The sequence below is a fragment of the Seriola dumerili genome, unplaced genomic scaffold, assembly GCF_002260705.1.
Source record: "Seriola dumerili isolate Sdu_G_001 unplaced genomic scaffold, Sdu_1.0 BDQW01000056.1, whole genome shotgun sequence".
Classification (NCBI taxonomy): Eukaryota; Metazoa; Chordata; class Actinopteri; order Carangiformes; family Carangidae; genus Seriola; species Seriola dumerili.
Window position 1 is genome coordinate 8,062,157 of NW_019174311.1, and position 23,969 is coordinate 8,086,125.

The window sequence follows — 23,969 nt, forward strand, 5'->3', positions numbered from 1 at the left end:
GTTTTGGTTGTTGTTTTCATTTTAAGTTTGTTTCATTATTGCTTCAACGAATTTTCCCATGCCTCACCCCAGCTGTCAGAAAAAATCCTTTTTCAGAAGAAAACACATTTTCCTCCGAAAACTAATATTCACATTATTAGGTTCCACAGACTCCATTAACTCTCTATGAAAATATTGTGCATACAGTAATACATCGTCACACACAAGGCGCTCTATACACACTCGATGCACAAAATGAACACTGCACACACAAACATTTCATCCTTTTTTCTCAGACACATTCGTGTTAATGCTACAGACTTAAGAACAAAACTTAACTGACAGCAGCTGCCTACTATGAGTTTTCAAATACCTCCAGAATCAGACATCAAAATCATGAACAACAACCAAAAGACAACCAAATTGTGAAATCCATTTTTAAATACCAGAGCTCTAACTACTAATTACTACAAAATACACATTTATATAAATATATAGCAATTTGTCTCTTAGCTGTGCCTTATGGCATTTCTCAGAAATGGAATTGGATACGATTTTGAAATTGCTTTGGCCTTACCCTCAAACCCACACACAGTAGAAAGATACTGTCATTCAGTGCATAGTCGCAAATACCTGTGGAATTTAGCTACGCCAAGTCTGCAGAAATGAAGGTGAAACAACAGTACGCGACTAAAGAAATCTCACTCTCTTCTCTCTTATCAATCCTCATCTTTTTTTTCCTCCCCTCCTCACAACCCAACATACATTGCACCAAGCACACCACATCGGCATTGCACAGAGAACACGATTAGGTTAAAGAGGATGAGGCCCAGGTTGTAGTCCCAGGGTTCACATTATCATCTCCTAGGGCAATTGCAATTCTCCCAGGTGGTTCCTTCTCATGCTGCTGTGGCAATGATCTGCCCCCTGCACTGCTTGAGCGCGAACGTCCTCGTTCTTCTTTAGCTTCCCGCTGATAATTTGGCCATGAATAGCGGCGTAGGCACAGCCGTAACACCTGCTGCTGCCAAGCATCATTCATGACCACACGATTCCAGCACACACGCCCGTGATGATCACTGGGCAATAGCGTGGCGCAAAGTTGACAGGCCGCTGCCTCTGCTTATTTCACACTCAGGCATTGCTCCCCTCCTCCTCCTCCCTGCCTCCTCCTCCTCCTCCCCGCCACCAAAAGCCCTTCCCCCATTGCCATGGGGATAGCGTGGAGAGCGATGGCATAGAGGGATGAGCAATGGTTGCCGTGGGATGTGGCCTCGCAGTAAGCCTCTCGGACCTCCAGGTGGTGGTATGTTGGCAACAGGTAGTTGGTAGCTTGTGGTCATGCGGCATGAAAGAGCTGGTAAGTGGACTTTCTGGAAGGTCTCTGTCCCTATTTCTCTGGCTGGTACAGCAAAGCACCTCGTCCACAGCTCCACTTGAGATCACAGTTGGATAAGTTAAATCAGAGAGTGATGGGAAAAGACAGACTGAGGGGCAGGGATGGAGTAGGGAGTCATGCAACAGTCCAGTGTTGTGTATTAGAAGCACATTTACTTCTGCTTAAATTGCCCATTTTCCCTGTTTTGGCAGCATTTTACAGAGGAGGCTACAATTCTTTAATATCATAGCTGAGCCGGACGCAACCACATCACTTGAGATATGTTATTTATCTAGGGTGTAATGGGCTTATTTTAATGGCCTTATTAGGCAAGTTGTTTACATGATTAAACAGCTCATAGAGTCTCTGTTGGAGTCCACTAAGCTTGATGAATCAAGTTCTGTTGGAGGAAAGTGTTGAGATTACGGGCTTCATCAGCTGTCCTCGTGTGTGGGTTGCCGTAAATCTCTTATTATTCATACTCTCTCTGTTATTCATGTCGAAGTATGGCCCCTGTCAGCACATTTTCTTTTTCTGCCTGCCTGATTAACCACTTGGTTTTCTATTAAGCAAATACATCACTTGTATCCTGGGTGCTAATTGTTCTGCTTTGCAGTAATTAGAATTTTCAAAGTCCTTTAAGACGAAAGCTGTGTCAGGGTAATACAAGGAATGTTTAGGCGGGCCAGCCAACCTCCAAGCGAGCCTAGCTTTCACTAATACAAGGTGATTTAGGGTTAAATAGTCAACTGCATTGTTTTCCATGCTAGATCAACCCCTGCATGCATTAGATAACAAAATAACCACTGTACAGTGAAAGCTAGGCTCGCTTGGAGTTGGCTGGCCCGCCTACATTCCCTGTATTACCCTGACACAGCTTTCGTCTTAAAGGCTGAAAATTCTAATTACTGCAAAGCAGAACAATAGCACCCAGATACAAGGATGTATGCTTAATAGAAAACCAGTGGTTAATCAGGCAGGCAGAAAGAAAATGTGTGACAGGGCATCTCGACATGAATACAGAGAGAGATGAATAATAAAGAGATTTACGGCACACACAGAGGACAGCTGATGAAGCCCTAACTCAACACTTTCTCCAACAGACTTGATTCATTCAGCTCTAGTGATCCAACAGAGACTCTATTTGAGCTGTTTAATCATGTAACACTTGCTAATAAGGCCCATTAAAATAAGCCATTACACCCTAGATTAATAAATATCTCAAGTGATGGGTTGGTCCAGGCTCAGCTATGATAATTAAGATTGTAGCCTCCTCTGTAAAATGCTGCCAAACAGGAAATGGGCAATTAGCAGCAAGTAATGTGCTTCTAATACACAACAACTGACTGTTGGCATGACTCCCTATCCATCCCTGCCCCTCAGTCTGTCTTTTCCCATCACTCTCTGATTTAACTATCCAACTGTGATCTCAAGGTGGAGCTGTGGACGAGGTGCTTTGCTACCAGCCAGAAGAAATGAGGGACAGAGACCTGCAGAAAGTCCTTACCAGCTCTTTCATGCCTGCATGACCACAAGCTACCACTACCTGTTTGCCAACATACACCACCTGGAGTCCGAGAGGCTACTGCGAGGCCAACCCCACGGCAACCATGCTCATCCCTCTAGCCATGCTCTCCACGTCCCCATGGCAATGGGGGAGGGCTTTTGGTGGCGGGGGAGGAGGAGGAGGAGGAGGAGGAGGAGGAGGGAGCATGCCTGAGTGTGAAACTAAGCAGAGCAGCGGCCTGTCAACTTGCGCCACGCTATTTGCCCACAGTGATCATCACGGGCGTGTGTGTGGAATCGTGTGTCTGATGATGGCTGGCAGCAGCAGTGTACGGCTGTGCCTACGCCGCTATCATGGCCAAATATCAGCGGGAGCTAAAGAAGAACGAAGGAGTTTGGCAGCAGTGCAGGGGGCAGATCATGCCACAGCAGATGAGAAGGAACCACTGGAGAATGCAATTGCCTAGGAGATGATAATGTGAACCCTGGACTTACAACCTGGGCCTCATCCCTTTAACCTAATCGTCTCTGGATGCCATGTGTGTGCTTGTGCATGTATGTTTTGTGAGAAAAAAAAGATGAGAGTGAAAGAGAGAGAGAGTGAGATTCTTTATGTCTGCGTACTGTATGTTCACCTCATTTTCTGAGACTTGGGTAGCTAAATTCACAGGTATTTGACTATGCACTGATGACAGTATCTTCTACTGTGTGTGGGTTTGAGGGTAGGCCAAAGAATTCAAACGTATCAATTCCATTTTGTGCTGAGAAATGCATATCACAGCTAGAGACAAATTGCTATATATTTATATAAATGTGTATTTGTAGGTATAGTAGTAGAGCTCTGGTATTTAAAAATGGATTTCACAATTTGGTTGTCTTTTGGTTGTTGTTCATGATTTTGAGTCTGATTCTGAGGTAATTTTGAAAACTCATAGTAGGCACGTGCTGTCAGTTAAGTTTTGTTTCTAAGTTGCTTGTATCATTAACACGAGTGTCTGAGAAAAAAGGATGAAAGTGTTTGTGTCAGTGTTTCATTTTGTGCTCGAGTGTGTATGTGTTGACGATGTATACTGTATGCACATATTTATAGAGAGTTTAAGAGTCTGTGCCTAATAATGTGATATAGTTTTGCGGAGAAATGTGTTTTTTTCGTAAAAGGATATTTTTCTGACAGCTGGGGTGAGGATGGGAAATTCGTTGAAGCAATAATGAAACAAACTAAAATGAAAACAACAACAAAACCTGGACTCAGCCTTGTTGTTTTTCATTGACTTTACGGGTTCATAAGTCTGAATTCTCATCCTGCTGCACACAGTCACACCCAACACACACACACACACACACACAACACACACACACACACACACACACACACACACACAACAACACACACCCCCTCCCAGTCAAATTGACTAAGAGTCCAGAGCAGCCGAGCGAAGAGCCGAGAACACATCAGATCTGAGCTCCATTAATTTGTCTTTCCAATACCATCAGACACACCACGGCTCTTAAATGCTCAATACACAAGAGCAATAGTCTGTCTGTGTGTGTGTGTGTGTGTGTGTGTGTGTGTGTGTGTGTGTGTGTGTGTGTGTGTGTGTGTGTGTGTGTGTGTGTGTGTGGGTGTGACTGTGTGCAGCAGGATGAGAATTCAGACTTATGAACCCGTAAAGTCAATGAAAAACAACAAGGCTGAGTCCAGGTTTTGTTGTTGTTTTCATTTTAGTTTGTTTCATTATTGCTTCAACGAATTTCCCATCCTCACCCCAGCTGTCAGAAAAATATCCTTTTACGAAAAAAACACATTTCCTCCGCAAAACTATATCACATTATTAGGCACAGACTCTTAAACTCTCTATAAATATGTGCATACAGTATACATCGTCACACACATACACACTCGAGCACAAAATGAAACACTGACACAAACACTTTCATCCTTTTTTCTCAGACACTCGTGTTAATGATACAAGCAACTTAGAACAAAACTTAACTGACAGCAGCTGCCTACTATGAGTTTTCAAAATTACCTCAGAATCAGACTCAAAATCATGAACAACAACCAAAAGACAACCAAATTGTGAAATCCATTTTTAAATACCAGAGCTCTACTACTATACCTACAAATACACATTTATATAAATATATAGCAATTTGTCTCTAGCTGTGATATGCATTTCTCAGACAAAATGGAATTGATACGTTTGAATTCTTTGGCCTACCCCTCAAACCCACACACAGTAGAAGATACTGTCATCAGTGCATAGTCAAATACCTGTGGAATTTAGCTACCCAAGTCTCAGAAATGAGGTGAACATACAGTACGCAGACATAAAGAATCTCACTCTCTCTCTCTTTCACTCTCATCTTTTTTTTCTCACAAACATACATGCACAAGCACACACATGGCATCCAGAGACGATTAGGTTAAAGGGATGAGGCCCAGGTTGTAAGTCCAGGGTTCACATTATCATCTCCTAGGCAATTGCATTCTCCAGTGGTTCCTTCTCATCTGCTGTGGCATGATCTGCCCCCTGCACTGCTGCCAACTCCTCGTTCTTCTTTAGCTCCCGCTGATATTTGGCCATGATAGCGGCGTAGGCACAGCCGTACACTGCTGCTGCCAGCATCATCAGACACACGATTCCACACACTACGCCCGTGATGATCACTGTGGCAATAGCGTGGCGCAAGTTGACAGGCCGCTGCCTCTGCTTAGTTTCACACTCAGGCATGCTCCCTCCTCCTCCTCCTCCTCCTCCTCCTCCTCCCCCGCCACCAAAGCCCTCCCCCATTGCCATGGGGACGTGGAGAGCATGGCTAGAGGGATGAGCATGGTTGCCGTGGGTGTGGCCTCGCAGTAGCCTCTCGGACTCCAGGTGGTGTATGTTGGCAAACAGGTAGTGGTAGCTTGTGGTCATGCAGGCATGAAAGAGCTGGTAAGGGACTTTCTGCAGGTCTCTGTCCCTCATTTCTTCTGGCTGGTAGCAAAGCACCTCGTCCACAGCTCCACCTTGAGATCACAGTTGGATAGTTAAATCAGAGAGTGATGGGAAAAGACAGACTGAGGGGCAGGGATGGATAGGGAGTCATGCAACAGTCAAGTGTTGTGTATTAGAAGCACATTACTTGCTGCTAATTGCCCATTTCCTGTTTGGCAGCATTTTACAGAGGAGGCTACAATCTTAATTATCATAGCTGAGCCTGGACCAACCCATCACTTGAGATATTTATTAATCTAGGGTGTAATGGCTTATTTTAATGGGCCTTATTAGCAAGTGTTACATGATTAACAGCTCAAATAGAGTCTCTGTTGGATCACTAGAGCTGAATGAATCAAGTCTGTTGGAGAAAGTGTTGAGTTAGGGCTTCATCAGCTGTCCTCTGTGTGTGCCGTAAATCTCTTTATTATTCATCTCTCTCTGTATTCATGTCGAGTATGCCCTGTCACACATTTTCTTTCTGCCTGCCTGATTAACCACTGGTTTTCTATTAAGCATACATCCTTGTATCTGGGTGCTATTGTTCTGCTTTGCAGTAATTAGAATTTTCAGCCTTTAAGACGAAAGCTGTGTCAGGGTAATACAGGAATGTAGGCGGGCCAGCCAACTCCAAGCGAGCCTAGCTTTCACTGTACAGTGGTTATTTTGTTATCTAATGCATGCAGGGGTTGATCTAGCATGGAAAACAATGCAGTTGACTATTTAACCCTTAATCACCTTGTATAGACTGGCTATCTCCGGTTGTAGAGATCACCGCCATAGTTGTAAGAAGTGCACAGAGTGCCTGACATCACAACATTATTCAGGACATTCTTATTGATGTATGGCAACATGCTAAGCTTTAAGATCAGTCAATGTCAGTGAATCAAGAGTCACAATAAAGTCTGCTGTGTAAATCATCACCATAATATTATGCAGTACGGGACATGCATGTGGACACCTCCTCAAACAGTAGTCATCAATGATAGTATAAAAGCCAAAACAACTACACTCCTTCCACAGCTACACACCAACCAACATGAGACACATTTATTCCACCGTCTTTAATAACTGGACAAACCTTTTAACTCGGTCTTAACTCCACTGAGGCAGTCTCTCCAAGGGCAAAATACAAAAGTATTTATCATTCTGTAAACTGGCCACTTAAATATCGTCCAGCCATTTCTACTCTACTAGTTTTAGGATATTTCCTTGTGTTAAAGGTCAGTATTACCATAATTAAATATTACCGTAAATTAATACTGTGCCCAGCAGGAAAGGCATTGTGATGGATGAAGGTTTGGAACATTGCAGATATTCCCCAGCCACTGCCTAGAGCTACTAGCGGTCTAACCTTTAAAGAGGTAGGTCTCCAGCCAGAGTTTGAGCCCTATGAGCTGGCAGTCACACCTCCAGGGGTTGCCTCGTAGTGTAACGCTGTCCAGGCGGGTCAGGGCCTCTAACAGGGAGCGGTCCATCCGTGTTAGCCTGTTGTGTGCTAGCCCCAGGTGGCTAAGGTTCCTCAAACTGTCCCCCATGGCTCCAGGTAAACTCCACAGGCTGAGAGGAAGGGACATGGCAAGGAAATGAGATAAGATACAATGAATCATGTGGCATCAAGTTTACAGTGGGTATTGTTCGACAAAGGACACATAACAAATTTGATGTGTTCCAGTTTTGTCGTTTAACCTGTTGTGTGAGAGGTCAAGGTGTGAAAGTGAGCGGATAGGCCCAAGCAACCGCTTGTCAAGCTCTCTCAGGCTGTTGTAGGCTAGGCTGAGGCGCTGCAGAGTCCTGAGACCCAGCAGGGCAGTTGGTGAAACAGATGTTATAGAGTTATTAGATAGATCGAGAATGCGGACAAGGGGTATTTCTCTGAAGGCCATCGATCCCAGTCCCCTGATGCGGTTGTCTTGGAGATACAGTTCTTGGGTGTCTGGATGCAGTCGTCGGGGGATGTCATATAGGCCTTGACCCCGGCAGTCTACTACTTTGGTGTTGCTGTTGCAGCTACACTCCTTTGGACAGGCATGAGACAAAGAGAGGAGGGGTAGGAGGGCACACACGAGTACCACTGTGGAGACAGGGGGACATAACATTGAATTAGACATCTAAAAGTACAGTATGCTTGCAGTATTTGCATTCAAACATGACAAAATACAGCTACGTATATATTTTGAAAGTTTAAAGATTTTATTTTCAGAGTTGACTAAAGATGTGATCTCTTTCAGCAATGCAGTGGACTACTATTACATAATTGCATACATTCACACCACAGTCTTCAGCTGCCACGGGCACTATCACTGACGCAGATAAATGCCCTAATCACCAAAAAGAGACATTTACATAAGTGAGCAAATACATTTCCAGATTGTTTGTTTTGGCAGAAATATGAAATGATGATGATTCCTTTAGAAAAGAATGCAAGAAAGTAAACTTATTACTAATATGCCAACTCCTACCTCCCACCCCCCTTAGACAGTCGCCCTTGGTGACTTCACCAAAGCCTCATAACCCCTCACCCACACCCCACCCACACACAAATCCATACACAGCAGATATTGGGTGTCTGATTCCCTTTGAGATGACTTCACATGTCCATTCCTTCTGGAACATTACAGCAGTATTTATAGCATTGGCTGGACTAGCTCGAGGTTCAATGAAATGAAGCACAGACAAGTGTATGGGAATGTAGCTAGCTCACAAGGTACACTCACAGATCCTGAACAGATGGATAAGCTGCACCATGTTTTTGTTTCCATAGGTACATCAGCTAAAATGTTCTCATGAGCAATTCAGAAGACCATTTTTCCCTACTGGTAATATGTAATGTTTTCTCAGATGGGAATTATCTAATCTTCTTCTGTATCAGGCGGCATCTCCCACTAGAATTTATCATTTTGTAATGAGGCAGCCTCGAGTCTCACAACAACCTGATACTTGTTTCCAGAATCATACTAGGAAACACTATGCAACTATTAATAGTAATGATCAAACTAGAATGGCACTCACTAGAGCACATACCTCCACCAAGGCCAAACAATCCTACACATGTCTGTCAGATCCAGATTATTTTCTGGATCTGGCCCAAATTTTACTAATTCAAAGATCTCGACACCACACAGACATTTTAGTCTGATGTTTTATAAGATCCATTCTTTGATCCATTGAGAAACTGACAAAGATGTCGCATAACACTTAACTCACACAACTGATATTTAGCATTCAGAAGTTAACCAGCAGTATCATTTAGAACATACTTAAGCCTTTGTCCTACTGCTCCTCTATTCTGTGAGTAAACACTATTGTAACGTAGTCTACTTATCAGAGTGACAGCCTTTCATTTGAGAGCGTGTCATCATTACTTTGTCTTTTGCTTGGCTTGGGGACTTCTAGCAGTGGCTTGTGATTTACAGGTTTAGAAAGGTGCTCCCAGGTCTAATCTCAGGTGTTAGTTTGGTACGGTGGCTCTTGGCAGTGGTGCTGTTATGATATTACGTTGCTTGCTTCAACAAAAAAAAAAAAAGCATCAGAACATGGTTGGGTTGAGACTTAGTGCGCTGCGGTGCAAAGCCCTGTGTTAATTGCATGCTTGTTAATTAAATGAGAGTGTGTGTGTGCAAGAATGCATCCAATCACATGTGCTTACACATGTGCGCATTTACTCATAAACATACTCATATACGTACAACGCACACACAGAAACACATAAACAGAGCGTCAGTTCAGTGGAGCGTTGTAACAGCAGCTCTGGAATGAGGTCAACGCAGGGGAATGGCTCTTTGCTCTGATGTGTCCCTCCAGCCCAAAGTACACACAGAGAAGCTTGTAATGACATGCACACATAACCCACAGCAAGTAGCACTTTACATCAGCTCAGCACCGATGTCGATACCTATTTGCAACAGGAAGCATTCAGCGGCAATGTTGATGCACAGCCATGAACGTAAAAGTGTGAATGTAAAGTTGACCTGTGTGTTGCACCTGGAGCTGGTATAAGCAAGTGCTTTATCATCACTCAGTTATACAACAATTTACACAACATGTTCGTCTCAGCAGCTGACAGCCATGCCCGTATACACATACACACACTCACAAATGTGTTCATGCTGACACACGGAGCTCCTACCTCTCATATCTGCCAGTCGTCCTCGGGCCGCTCGCATTTGTTGATCTTTTAGCTCCCCTTTTGGTTTCTAGTGACTGTCATTGGTTGATGATCCATCAGCCGTCAGTAAGGTTGAGATTAGCTTGTCCTGACTCTCATCTGTGTGGGCTGATATGGTCAGTGGGTGGTAATTAGCAGATAGAGCAGCACCAGAACCCCGTGTTGCCCTCAGGATCCCCCAACACTACCTGCACGGGCATGAAACCCCATCAGAGCGGGCAGATCAGAGCACAGAGCTTACTGCCAGCCAGCCAGTCTGGGAATCATTGGAGTTAGGGAGATCTGCCTCTCTCTCCCTCTCTCTCTCTCTCTCTCTCCCTCTCTCTCTCTCTCTCTCTCGCTCTGTATCACTCTCTGTTGCTCTCTCACTGTCTCTCAACCTCTCATTCTGTCTCTTGTATTTTTCTTCATGCTTTGTTTTTATTTGCCCGTGTTTCTACTTTCCCTTCTCTCTTGATTTTGTTATTATTTCTGCTCCTCCTTTGAATCCAAATCAACACTTTCTCTCTCTCCCTCGCTCTGCTTTGCTCGCTCGCTCTCCCTGTCCCCAGTTGTATTGGTGAGTGGGATGGTGTGTCATCTCCCAGTGGACAGCTGTGTCTCTTAAATCACGGCGCTCACACATTCACTGACATTCACATTACCTCCTATTGCTCTGGCAAGAGTTGAACGAGACAAAATTAGATCTGGATTGCAGTGTGTCTAAACAAACACTTGAACACATCGAACAGACTCGGAGGATGCCCGTTGCTGTGGCATGCTCTGAAGATATTATGCATGAGCCGTGGGCAGGAGGGCTGACAGAACACGCCCCCAGCACAGCAGCACGGAGCGCACAAATATGCACGCACGCACACACAGCAGGATATTAAGCTGTTGCAATAAATTTACATGGATTTTTTTTTTTTCCTTTTTTTTTGTATGTAAATGGATTGACGGTTAAGCTCATACGAGCTCATCGGTCGCTTCAAGGAGAAGTAAAAAATGAACAAAGGAAGAGACAGAAAGAGATTAATGACATCATTGTTAACGATGAATTACAAGCTGACCTTGGCCTGCTGTTTGTCCTCCTGTCCATCCATATTTATATCTTTTCCTCTGCTGAAGGGCATGACAATTATTTTCATTCTGTCATTTATAGTAAAAACTGAAGTCAGTATCTGTCACCAGGTTATATTTAGTTGATTTATTGGGGTGAATGTGTGAAGATATTAGCTTTGAGCAATTAATGCACTCATGACAATGATTTAAATAACGTAAATGCATGTATAAGGGCTTGCACCTGTGTGCGTGCACACACACACTCACACACGCACAGACTTGCATCCACGCTCCCATGCACTCTTGAGTAGTAATGTACACCTACACAGGCAAATACATCCTCAAATGTGCGATGACACCTCTGTATTTGCTAAAAGCCCATATGGTTGATGAGTCCAGACAGTCTGTTGTGTTTGTGCTGCAATGTCTAAAAACGTTAAGCATCAAGTTAGCTGAAAAAATACAGAGAGAGAACATGCCCTACTATTCCTCCTCCAACCATCATGCCGTGTATTAGCATCATGTGACTCATGCATTTCCTGTGACGCATTTAATGCATGTTCCGCTGAGGCCTTAAGGGCAAAGCACAACGGCGGTTTGCATGATTTGGATATGATCGTTTCTGTTACATCTTCTGACTCATTCAGAGAGCTATTTGGGATTTGGCCAACGCAGATTGATTTTTATGAAATTATTTGTCTGTTTTTTTGCACCAGTCAAGTCTCAGTATTGCATCAACAAGAACACACAGGAAAGTAAAGGTCACAGGAGCCTCAGTCTTGTAGATTGCTGGCATCCTTAACAACAGCCTCCTGTTCTCCCCATCCTCTGAATGCTGCTCAGCGTCTTGACATGATCCGCCCCTGCGCTGTGTAACCGCTGTGGAGCTACGCTGCTGGACAAATGCTGCACCAAATTTGCAAATCACTACATCTCTCCCAGACAGCTCTGTGTGTTTGTGACACTTGTATGGAGGTGTTTTCGGGGATCACTGGGATTCAAACTGATGGACACACACACACTTATACAAAGAGAAAAACACACATGCACAGTACACACTCATGATTGCCCTTGCTACGTTGCATCCATACAGTCAGATGCACCCTTATGGTAATGGATGCATACATTTATACAACCCCTATTAGAATCCCACCTATCTGTAGGCTTTAAACCGGTTGTCATCTCTCCCTGCCTGGGATTGCACTGATAGGAGATTGGTGGTGGTGGGGATTTGGAGTGGATTTGATGTCTCTTCATCTTTGAACTCATAAAAGCAGCTCAGGGCGTAAATACCCCCAAGTTCTTAAATCATACCTAGGGAAATGAAATGTTCCCCCCGTACAGAAAATTCCCAAGCATTAGTGAGACAGATTTGGGCTTCTGTCTTTGTTCTGAGCTAACTTCCAGGTACCAGCCAACATCAGAGCACCCTTAACCTCTAATACCATTTTATAGAGCACTGCTCATATTGGATTTACGTTTCCATAATTATTTTCTTTGCTGAGCAGATGCGTTTTACCATTTGATGTCAATGGAATATTTCAACTTTCAGATGAGTTGTTCTTCCAAATCTTACATCTTCTAAATATATGAAAGTTTCATGTTTCAGAATTCACAGTCTTTTATCTTTTTCCTTTTCAATATTTCCTTTGTTTTGACAGCTTTTTTTTTTTTTTTTTTTTGGAGCAGATGATCTTTTATCTTTTATTGGCTTAATGATCTAGGTTCTCCCTGGTTTCATACCATGTGTGTTTCCATCGCTGTTGCCCAACATCTTAAATTAGACTCTCCTCCTGGGTTTTCCATGTGGGTGTAGAAATGGTGGGCTGCTGAAAGGATCTGGCAAAGCTTATGATGGGATAATCTGCACCTGTTTCTCTGGGCAAGGGCTAAAACAGGCCACAGCGGCACCCCACTGCACTTAAACAATCACGCAGACATGCCATCACACTAAAAGAAGTGCAAACCAGTGGAATATTTCTCACTGATAATGTTCCCTTCATATGTTGACATCCAGTGATGTTCTCAGTATTCTATTTTTCTTAAGCTATAGCTTTACTGATATTTGGATCCTATCTGTATGCACACTCATTTCATTGAATCTTCCATTTGCATGTGTTTCTCTATGTGCAAATGCATATAAACAACTGAAACACTGCATTTTGTACTATATCTACAGTGTAGTAATACAAATACTTACTCTAGAATGAATGTATAGAATCCAAATTCTATAAGATTAAATTAACATTTGTACAATATAAGAGTAATTATATATTAAATAAGTATCTAATTCTAAGAATAAATCTTAGCTGCATTATGCTTATACATATAACAGGTAGACGACACCGACTCCAGTATTAAATATGGTTTGATACCAACAGTAAGATATGGATAGCAATCCAATCAAATCTTTCCTCTTTATTATTTAACAATTAAGTTATCCCCATGTGCTTCAAGAAATCTAAAAGTATGATGTATAACCTGTCAAATGTCTCCTCCCAAACCCAATAAACAAATAAATCCTTAGATCCAGTTTGGAAGCTAAATTTGTGTTTGGCAACCTGTTGACGGGATTGATTTTTTTTTCCTTGTAATGTTTTCAAAATTTCACGTTTTAGACACAACAAATGGGTTGTTCATTCAGCGCAGTAAATTCCATGACATTCTCCACTATTATCTTTATTTTGTTGCTGTCTGTTTGTCATTTTTTCTTCCTCTGTGTCTGTTCTTTGTTTTAAGTGTGTGGTCTTCCCACTGAGAAAAAAAAAATGTTTGTGAAATCCAGCCAAATGCCACCTTCTCTTCCATTCAGATTACTACCTGTGGCTGCTGGATCTGCATTTGGATGAAGCTCTAAATTTTTGCCCCTGGAAATACTTACACACCCCCCCAAAGCATGGCAAACCCCCACTGAGAGAAAGCTAGGGTCCTCTGAGTCTTAGTAGCAGGGGGTAGTAGGGAGGGGGCGAACAGGGAGGAGAGGAGGGAAGTTAAAGCCTGTGGTGAATGTGTCAATCTTTCCTCAGCCAAGTCTGAAAAAGTTGACATATTTAATGTCAGCAACTGCTTTTTTTTCCACGCAAGGAATTCTGGTCAGATCCATGCATTTAGGGACCTGCTGGGATGAAGCTTATGGGTGTGAGAGCAGCTCTGTGTACCAACTCTGTAAAATGCCTGTTGGGATAACAACAGGGAGGCAGACTGAGGAATGGGATGGATTTCATGTGGGCACAGAGAGAGAGAGTTCTGGTTTAGAATCGTGTGAAACTGCATTTTGAGTGTGGTTAGCGGCGTCTGCGCAGATGTGTGTAGATTGTACCGTATTACATACGCACTCACACGCGTTTAGCCTTCCAGAAAAAAGAGCTGACGCATGTATGATGCAGGGCGTAAATTGCCCATATGGCCCATTTTGTCCAGCAGTTGTTTGCTTTTCCTTTAGTTGGGGTTAATGAAATAAACTTCTGTTGTGATAAAGATCATAGAGCTAATGCACTCCAACATACAGCGAGCGCACACACACACACACACACACACACACACACACACACACACACACACAAACACACACACACATGCCTCAGTGACACGCCTCAGTGACTGTGTTGTCTCCCTTTCAGCTGTGGGCATCCAGATGAAACTGGAGTTCTTTCAGAAGAAATTCTGGACAGCCAGCAGACAGGTACACATGCATAAACTCACATATATAATACAAACACACTTGTAAACCTAAAATAACCTATTGTGACTCAGCCAATTACACTGCACTACCCACAGCAGTTTAAAAATACATACAGCTCAAAGATGAGTCAAGTCAAAAGTGAAAACATTAACCACTTGGTTGTTACCCAGAGCTGCTCGCTTAAGAATTAGCAGCACATGTATTTGCTTTTACAAAAGTGTCCCTTGTTTTATGCTATTTTTGTGCTGTACACGTTATGAATATTTAGTGACTCAAAGATGAGTGAAACTTGGTAGAACTTTTAACACGTAAAGGTCACCAGTCTGTTTCATTCCATGTCTTTATCTTAAAGTGATTTTAGGAGACAGCAAAGGTTTTCAGCCGACAGAAGGGATCTGTGATCCCGACCAAACAGCAAAATAGTTTGGTGTGACGTCCAAAAACAACAGATGCAAATACCTTTTTTTTAATTTTTTTTTTTTATTATCTTACAGTGTGCCGCATTAGATGGGAAATGCTCCATAAGCTGTGATGACGAGGTTGGTCAGACTTCCTTTTCTCAACTAACCCTCCATGATTCTGTCACTATTGCTGTTCGCGGCTGCTTTAACACTTTCAACTGTTTTCTGTTTCACAGAATATTAACTGCTACCTCATTGACAACAACGGCTTCGTTCTGGTAGCAGAGGACTACACTCTGGTAAGACATGCACACACGCATAGACACAGTACCAGATGAGGCAAGACCAACGGGAAGGATTGCGTAATAGCCTGTTTTCATCGTCAGAGGAAAACACAAAATGAACAAAACCAGTATCTGCATCTGATATCAGCAATATTAGCTACTTGTGTTGTTGCCAGATTGTGAGCTTGAGGTCCACAATTAGTTATTAATTACATGAAAGTATACATGTACTGTACATGAACAGCAAGTTTGAATGTCTTAGTGTGACAGTTGTCAGAATTAATGTACTGCTTGTGGATTTTCATTCAAGTCAGTAATTAATTTTCTGGTCTCGAGCTGAGCTTGAATGTTAATCCCTGGTGCGTGTTTTTTGGTTTTCTAATCATTTTTCTGCCTCTCATGCATAATAATGTTGTTTATAGACTGCTCTCAAGGAGACGTGCTGCTGCCCTAGCATGTACCCTCTGCTTAGCTGTCACCAGACATGCTGTCATTCTGGTTTTGGCTCATCTAGCAGCCAGTCCGCTGGCTGTCAGTGCCCTTCCCTTCCCCTGCTTGTTCTTTTCATGTGTCTCTCACTTGCCGGCTCCTATCCTTTATCTGATCTTAATTTGGAGGTGATGGAGCATTTAGGGTTCCACTTGTCGATTTGTTTTGTCTCACTGTTGTGACATAGGGAAATGTCATCAATGAACAAGGTTACACGAATGTGATCTGTCAAAATGTTCTATCAAATGTGTGAGGGGTCTTGAGTGGGTCTGTGGAGGGTGAGCTGGAGGATTGTTCCTGTGAGGAGGTTACATTGGCGAGATGCAGCTGAGGTGGGATTCTTTGCCTCCGAGGTGTCAAGAAATTTGGGACGTGGAGAGATGGAGGGTGGGGTTCACCCTCCCACCTCTGTGTCTGATGGTGTCTAATGCTGATGGTTAATAATTTAGTATTTTTATCCCTGTGGCATCACCTGGCTTGGGGTAGTCTGGACAGGTAATGCCACACTACAGGCTTGAGGTAAACCCTGGTCCATACATTGTATTACATTCAGGAATCTTAGGATCTGGAAGCACAGTGAGAAGTACTGAGACAATCTGTCAGTGAATCAATCAGTCAATTGATAGGAAATAAATGGACAACTCAAGCCACAAGACTAAACGTCTCTTTTCAGCTTCTCAAACATGATAACTTGCTGCTTTTATCTTTTTTTTTTAAATATAATTGTGAATTGAATTGAACCTTTTGGTTTTGGACTGTTGATCACACTAAACAAGTGTTTTGAATGTGTCACCTTTGCGTTTGGGAAGTAGAGATAGGTATTTGTCACATTATTTTCTGGCACTTTATGCTAAAGTCACTTTGGAGAGAAAAAGTAATCACTAGATCACACAGTAGATACACTGAATAAATAATACTCCATGTACAATTGTTAATTGTAGCTCTACCACTGAGAGCAAGTATCAGAGAGCCCTACAGGATGTATCTTCCGAAGACGTCACAGAATCTGCAGTAGAGACAAGCAAACTAAACTAAAAACAAAAGGGGGAAAAAAAGAAAGAAAAAGCTTCCTATCTCAGCCAGCTAAATGAGGTGAGCTGAGATTGTTAGCCTTTTTGCAGACTATCAGAAACTGCGTTCCAAGTGTTTGTGCCATGTCATTTTTTTGCGTATTTGGAACACGAGGTCCTGAGGACAGGCTTTGGGAAGTTTTCTGTGTGTGTGATTTTATTCTTAGTTTTGTTCCTAGAAGGTGTTTCTGAGTTTTCTCTTTGGCCAGGGACACTTGGTCATTTCTGCATGCTTCAGGGTCGGGTAATTGAGGGTTTCTCTTATGGATAATCTTGACTGTGCACGTGTCAATTTTTTCTACCTGCAAGGGCCTTTCAGCCATCCAAACACTATTATGACTTGTTTTATTAAAGAAAATCTCTTTGCCTTCTTTCTCAGACGGGGAAATTTTTTGGAGAAGCAGAGGGAGCTGTAATGAGTAAGCTTCTGCAGATGGGCTCTTTCAAGAGGTAAGGATTTCAAACTGCACGCGCACATGTGTGTGTGAGCGTGTGTGTGGTGTGTGTGTGGGTGGGTGTATGAGTGTGTACTTCTATGTGCCAGCACAAGTGTATGTATGTGTGTGTGTGTGTGTGTGTGTGTCTGTGCATGTGTGTGTAAATGTATGTGCATAATATCAGGCAGGCCGCAGAATGAGAGCATGTCTCCCCTGGCGCTGACAGCTCTTAACTTGGCCAATCGTGTTGAGCTATTCAGCGCTGAACTCCGACCCCTCGCTCAGCAGAGTTCTCCGTTAGGGGATTATAGCAAATCTTTTCCTGAAATGAAGGAATTAGGAGAAACTTGGAGTCACACATACACACGGACACACACATATGTGGACACATTCACGCTTGTTGTAGAGCTGTGTCTCCTGGAAAACGCCAGGAGCGGTGGGTGGCGACATTCTGCAATTAATTTGGAAATTTAACCCAGGAGGATACCTTTCCCAGAATTACAGAGCAGAAACACAGGGAAGCAGACACTGACCGACACATACTGTAGTTTGACTGCGGAGTCAAACTGCTATGGTCTAACATTTGTGGAATCTTAACTTAACGAAGCTGCACGGTTAAGTGTAAATTTAGATTGCACAGAAGCTTACAACCACATTTCCAACACGACAGCAGGACTATACCCAGCATTCATTTTTGCTTTGGGATGTGGGTGAGGAATTTTTTTTTTTTTTTTGCCATGCTGTCTTGGTATATAAAAATCATCAGTGACAAATCATCGCACAAGTAGACAACCACGCCTGTTTATCATGGGGATGAACCTCAGAAGCTGACAGCAAATGATTTACAGTCCCACTCATAAAAAACAAAGAGGCCTAAAAGAGCTTTCACTGAATCTTTAATGTCGGGTGATGAGGGACTGTTTAAAATTGAAGACGACGTATGATGATGAATGAATGATGTGACTTGTGTAGTATTAGCATGATGAGTAATAGAGCTTATAGATCTTAACACTAATGAATCCAGTCCCATCTGTCTGAACCCAGTAACATCTGTAGAGAATTAATGCGCTAAGTTAAAGCGTAGTTTTTGTCTTGATTAAAAAACATTAAAGATGTCTATAAAGTGCACCACTTAAAGTTGGCGCAAGATGACAGCTCGAATGTATCTGTCACCATCACCACTGTAGATGAAAACAAATGTAGGCAAATTATTCTCAGTTACTCTTGGATTATCCGTCGCAGCAGAAAGACAAATCAATAAACATGCCGAGAGTGATGTTATGCACCCATGCAAAGCAAATGAAGGGCGTGCTCACACACCCGTGCATAGACACACTCATATACAAATATTATATTGGTCTAAGTTTGCTGCTAACACTATTATGTGGCCTGGCTTAGCACTAATTGGTTCCTGGCGGTGTGTTGGAGCTGTGTGTCACCAGCACTGTGACTGAGGTTTGAACATCGCCCAGGGCTGCGGATAGACTGGGCCCACTCAGACATCACACACATGCTCTCACACACGTTCACACACAACGCATTGTCAAGTATATATAGGGAACTGTCTGCGAGCTATAAGAACGAGTGTCCTGTGTGCACGTGTGTGTGAGTGTGTGTGTGTGTGTGTGTGTTAGGAACCCATTCAATAACCTCACCCAGACGGACCCAGACCTCACACCCTCAGGCTCTACTAAGCCCTTAAATCCTCTGATATCCCCCCCAATATCCCCAAATCATCTACACACACACACCCACCTTCCTACATCACTTTGAGGAACCTCTCGGGAAGCTCTCGGCTTTCAGTTGCTTTTCCTTTTCCCATTCTTGCCACATCCATCCAATATATTATCCGTAGGTAACGCAGCAGTTATAGCAGAGGTGGGATCTTTCCTTCCTGCTCCCACACAGCAGTCCAACCGGCCCCGCAGGCATGTAATAGTATAGAGGGAATGTGTGAATCAAGACTTATATCACCTTATCCGGGCTGTATCGGGCCCGACAAAAGCGTTATTATGAAAAGTCAAATCTAAAAACATTCTATCCCATCCGCACTTTATCTCTGTCTCACTCTTTGTCCTCTCTTTTTTTTTTTTTTTATCTTTATCTACACAGGGTGACTCTGTACGACTACCAGGCTCTTTGTTGGGTCTTTTCAGAGAGTAGTGACAGTGGACACACACTGTTGGATGTGAGTACTGCATTTTTTTTTTTTTTTTTTTGACCTCCTTGTTTGCGCTCCATGGGATGTAAAGTGGGGACAGCGTATTATGTGTTATTAGTGTCTGATGAATATTTTTTCTCTCTCTCTTTTTTTTTTATCCAGCCTTACTTTGCTTTCTACTCAGCTGTGAAGTGGATCCTGACTGAGCTTGTCATGTAAGACTTCTGTGTATGTCAGAGTGTCTTGTATCTGTTGGTAATAGCATACGCATGCTGCATACATGTGTTTTTTTATGCCTCCGCGCTGGCCACAGCCGTGTTTTCACGTCCCATTTCTCGTGATGACGTGACATCTCAGGAACGTCTGGAGAGACCTCACAAAACACCTCTTTTGGAATACGAATGAATACCCTAATTATGAAAAATTTCCACACATATGTCTCATGAGATAAAATGATAAAATGATGAAATGATGGCATTTTATGTCCAAAAAGTCAAAGGTCAACTTCAATAAGACATCACAACGTTTCTGGCCATTATTCAACGCTGTAACTCGGCAACAGAAGTGGAGGTTGTGACCATATTTTTCACGTTTGTTCAGATACTGAATTGGTGACACTAATCTTGGGCGCCCACCTTGAAACTGTGGTGGTCGTATAGATCTTCTTCGCTCCCAGGTTGAAGACGTGTGTGAAGAATAGTCTCTATCTGAAGACAGCATGTTTCTCACTGGAAATTATTCACTAGAATTAACACATGTCAATATAGTGATAACTTCCATTTTGCCAAAAAAAAAAAAAAAACGCTTTAATACTTTTTTTTTTATAAAATTCTTTCAAACTCCTCACTACATATGTGAGTCTGGACAGACGTGGATGCAAACTGCAACTTGACTAGTTGGCGGAGGCACACAACCGTGAGGCGGTAATTCTAGTTGAAGACTCGTATGGTGGCCTCCTCTGTCTGAGGTTAAGTGTGTGTTTGTGAGTATATATCAATTGTATGTTTGTTTACCAGTGCCTTCACGTGTACGTCAACGTGATCACCAGTGAACATGAGCAGTAATGGCTACCTGATGTTTCCTGTAGCGCGGGTATTCCTGTGATGCCACGTTGTGGAGTTTTCCTGGGTGGTCTGTTGTCACCACAGTGTATCATGGGAGGATTGAGTTGTCAGTTGTAATTTTACAGTCGGTCAAAAATTATTTTGTCTTTGAAATATTAGTGTTTTTTGGGGGGTTTTTTTATGCCCTTCATTTTTCACTAATGTTCCACTTGAGCTAAATAATAACATACAATTGACAGAAATGCATCTACTGTATGAAAAATATATAAAAGTTCAAGATTGTATAAATACCCATCATATTAAATATGTATCGCATGTAATACAAGTCACAAAAAACAATGGTCATACAGCGTAGGTGTGTAGCATAGTAAGCCTTAAATAGTGGCACCTTGGCTTGAGCATAACTTATATATAAAATTTACACAGAAGCATGTTACCCTAAGCATATGTAAAGTCATTAATATACTAGGTGTATATACAATGCATCATCTGTAATTAGAAAATGCCAGTATACTATCCTCTTTACAATTCATTGTCATTACATTGTTTTTATTTGGCGTTACAGCTGATGTCAAGTCCAGCTTCATATAGGGAGCATTTATTCAATAAGGTTACCTCTGCAGTGAGAAAATACAACCATCTGTATACATACGTTATTAATTATGAGATCAACAAAACATGACCTGTTTTACAAGCTGCTGCCCTGACAAGTTAAACAAAACAAACTGATGTTTTACAAGACTGAAGATAATTTCCCACATTACCCAAATGAAAATAGTCAGATTAAGCACTAACCTGCATGATCTGGAGGCATAACAATAAACAAGAATTCTCAGTAGACATTTTACTGGCATGACTGGCAATGAGCAAAGATTCATATCTGTGCCATGGTTGCTTTTAAAGCCAAATTAGTTGCCTTTTGTAAAAATTAACAGTTTCTCTTCTGTACATTCACAGAAACTTAAATCAAGTTGATTAAAAAAAAAGGTTGCTGTAGAGAGTGCTACAGCATGTGTTATATAAGCAGTGTAAGTATAAGTGTTGGAGTGTATTGTTATGGTTGATGTCTTCTGCATATTTAGATTCCTGGTCGAGTTCAACTTGTACAGCTGGTGGTACTCTGACCTCACAGCTAAAGGTAAGAACGCACTCATCTGAGATGTGCCAACTCTCTCTCTCTCTATCCAATCCACACACACACACACACACACACACACACACACACACACACACACACACATACATGTACACAGCTCATAATATCATATTTTATTTTGAATGTATGCTGTAGTTGAAAATCACATTGTATAAGAGGCATGAAGTGCAAAATAATTTTGTTCCCCAAATAATCATCACTAATAGCTCTAATGAATATTTATTATAACAATAGCTAGAAAAATAAACTGGGTTATCATTTCCACTGTACTTTTGTGTGACGAGAACAAACAAATTGATTGCAAATTGCTAAATTTATTCTGATATGCATATTTAAAAATATGGATATGTGTATATCTTTCACTGATGAAAGCTTCCTCTCACTAGCACCTGCTGCAGGTCCTAAATTACATGGTAATGACACTCACATAGGTCTGTGTCTTGTGAATTTTACTTTTTCAAAACAGAAATGAAAAGGCAAAAGAAAAAGTCAAAGAAAAGGAAACATCATTTGATTTTCTTTTAAAGATCCAAAACAATTGTTTCCATTGCTAGACACGGCAGATATTTTCCTTTATAAAACAGACAAATATGAAATGAAAATAATAAATATAATAACAGAACAAAACAGAAAGATATTATTTTATAAGTTTTTTATAACTTTCAAGTTATATTATATTCATTTAATTTGGACACAGACAGGTATTCTTATGGATCTCATAGTTCCCTGTCTTAAATGTTTACCTAAACATAATCTTTTTCAAAGTGAAATCCTAAATTCAACCACCTCAAGGTTTATTCCTGAACTAACCTAGTTTTGCTCTGTTTCTGAAAAATTAAAAAGATGAACAATTTTATATTTTGGTTTTTTTTTTCATACTTGTTTTCTTCCCTCTCACAAAAGAGAAAAAGCAATTTAGCAACGGCTAAAGAAAAGCATTTTTTTTTTTTTTTTTTTGAATGAAATGAAAACAACCAGTTCTTTTAAATATTGTAATTTGTATTGTTCATTAAAAAAAGTCCAAAGATAAAAGGCATAAACTGACCTAAACCTGACCATTGTTCATACTTACGTTTGAGTTCACGTGGAACAAAGTTCATTGCGTACAGAGTAAACAACCAGTGTCCTCAGCACTGACCTCCTGTCTTCATCTTCGCCATCTCCCCTCCATTTCCTCTCGGTCTGAGTCAGTGTGACCACTGGAAAAACAGAATAAAGAGGCGCAATCCAAAACCTAAAAGTAAAAATGGCAGAACACAAGATTACCTCAAGTGACCTCAGTATGAGAGAGAGGATGTGTGTGTGCGTGCGTGTGTGTGCGTGTGTGTGTCTGCACACACATTTGTATTTGTTTGTGTGTCCAGAGGGGTTATACTTGATGGTTTTATGACCTGTAAGGATGTGTGTCATATTGGTAGCGGTGGGGAAGCAATATCCGCTTTGTAACAGGAGAAAAAAGGCTTTTCTCTCTTTTTTCTCACTCAGTCTATCTTTCTTTCTCTCCTTCTCTGGCTTTATGTCTTTCCTTTCTTTTTCTGTCTCACTTTCTTCCATGAACACACGCACATTCTCATATGATCGCTGCCAAGCTGCGAACGCTGGGATGCCTAATGCTTTATGGAGTGCTGAATGCTGTTTGCCTGTCTGAAATTAAAGCCTCACTAAGCAGCATCACATTGTAGTATTAATTCTTGCCAAAACTAATATGAAAATATTTCATATGTGAATGTGAGAGAGGGGAGAGAGAGAGCATGAGAGAGAGAGAGAGAGAGAGAGAGAGAGAGAACCACAAAATGAAAGTCTATAAAATGCTTTCCTTGCACACTCTTATCCCGAATGAAGTGAAGCTGGGCATCGGTGCTCGCCAAGCAGTCGAGACAATTTCACAGCTGGCTAGCCTCAGGTCTTAGCGGCACTTTCTATATCTTTTTACAATAGAGACACAGGCCTGTGACACACAGCTGAAACACCCCAACTTAGCAGCCCGTAACCCAATCTACACAGCCTCTGGAGCTGAACTAATCCCAGACGTTTATACGTGTAGGCTGCGTTTCTCACATGCATATAGTTAATATACAACTGTACGCACACGCACACACACACACACACACACACACATTTTTTTCACACAATACTGCCACGCTGCTGACACCCAGTAATTAAACCACTCCA

General features: G+C 42.0%; 1 protein-coding gene across 1 annotated transcript in view; it reads left to right on the forward strand.

Annotated features, from left to right (window-relative positions):
• Positions 1-23,969, forward strand: part of LOC111219056 (voltage-dependent calcium channel subunit alpha-2/delta-3-like) — a 132,117-nt gene that overhangs the window by 101,532 nt on the left and 6,616 nt on the right. Inside the window, exons 27-33 of the mRNA XM_022741635.1 lie at positions 14,674-14,735; positions 15,230-15,274; positions 15,373-15,435; positions 17,359-17,429; positions 19,529-19,604; positions 19,740-19,792; positions 21,724-21,779. Of these exons, the coding sequence (XP_022597356.1) occupies positions 14,674-14,735; positions 15,230-15,274; positions 15,373-15,435; positions 17,359-17,429; positions 19,529-19,604; positions 19,740-19,792; positions 21,724-21,779 (426 nt within the window). The remainder of the gene's footprint in view (positions 1-14,673; positions 14,736-15,229; positions 15,275-15,372; positions 15,436-17,358; positions 17,430-19,528; positions 19,605-19,739; positions 19,793-21,723; positions 21,780-23,969) is intronic.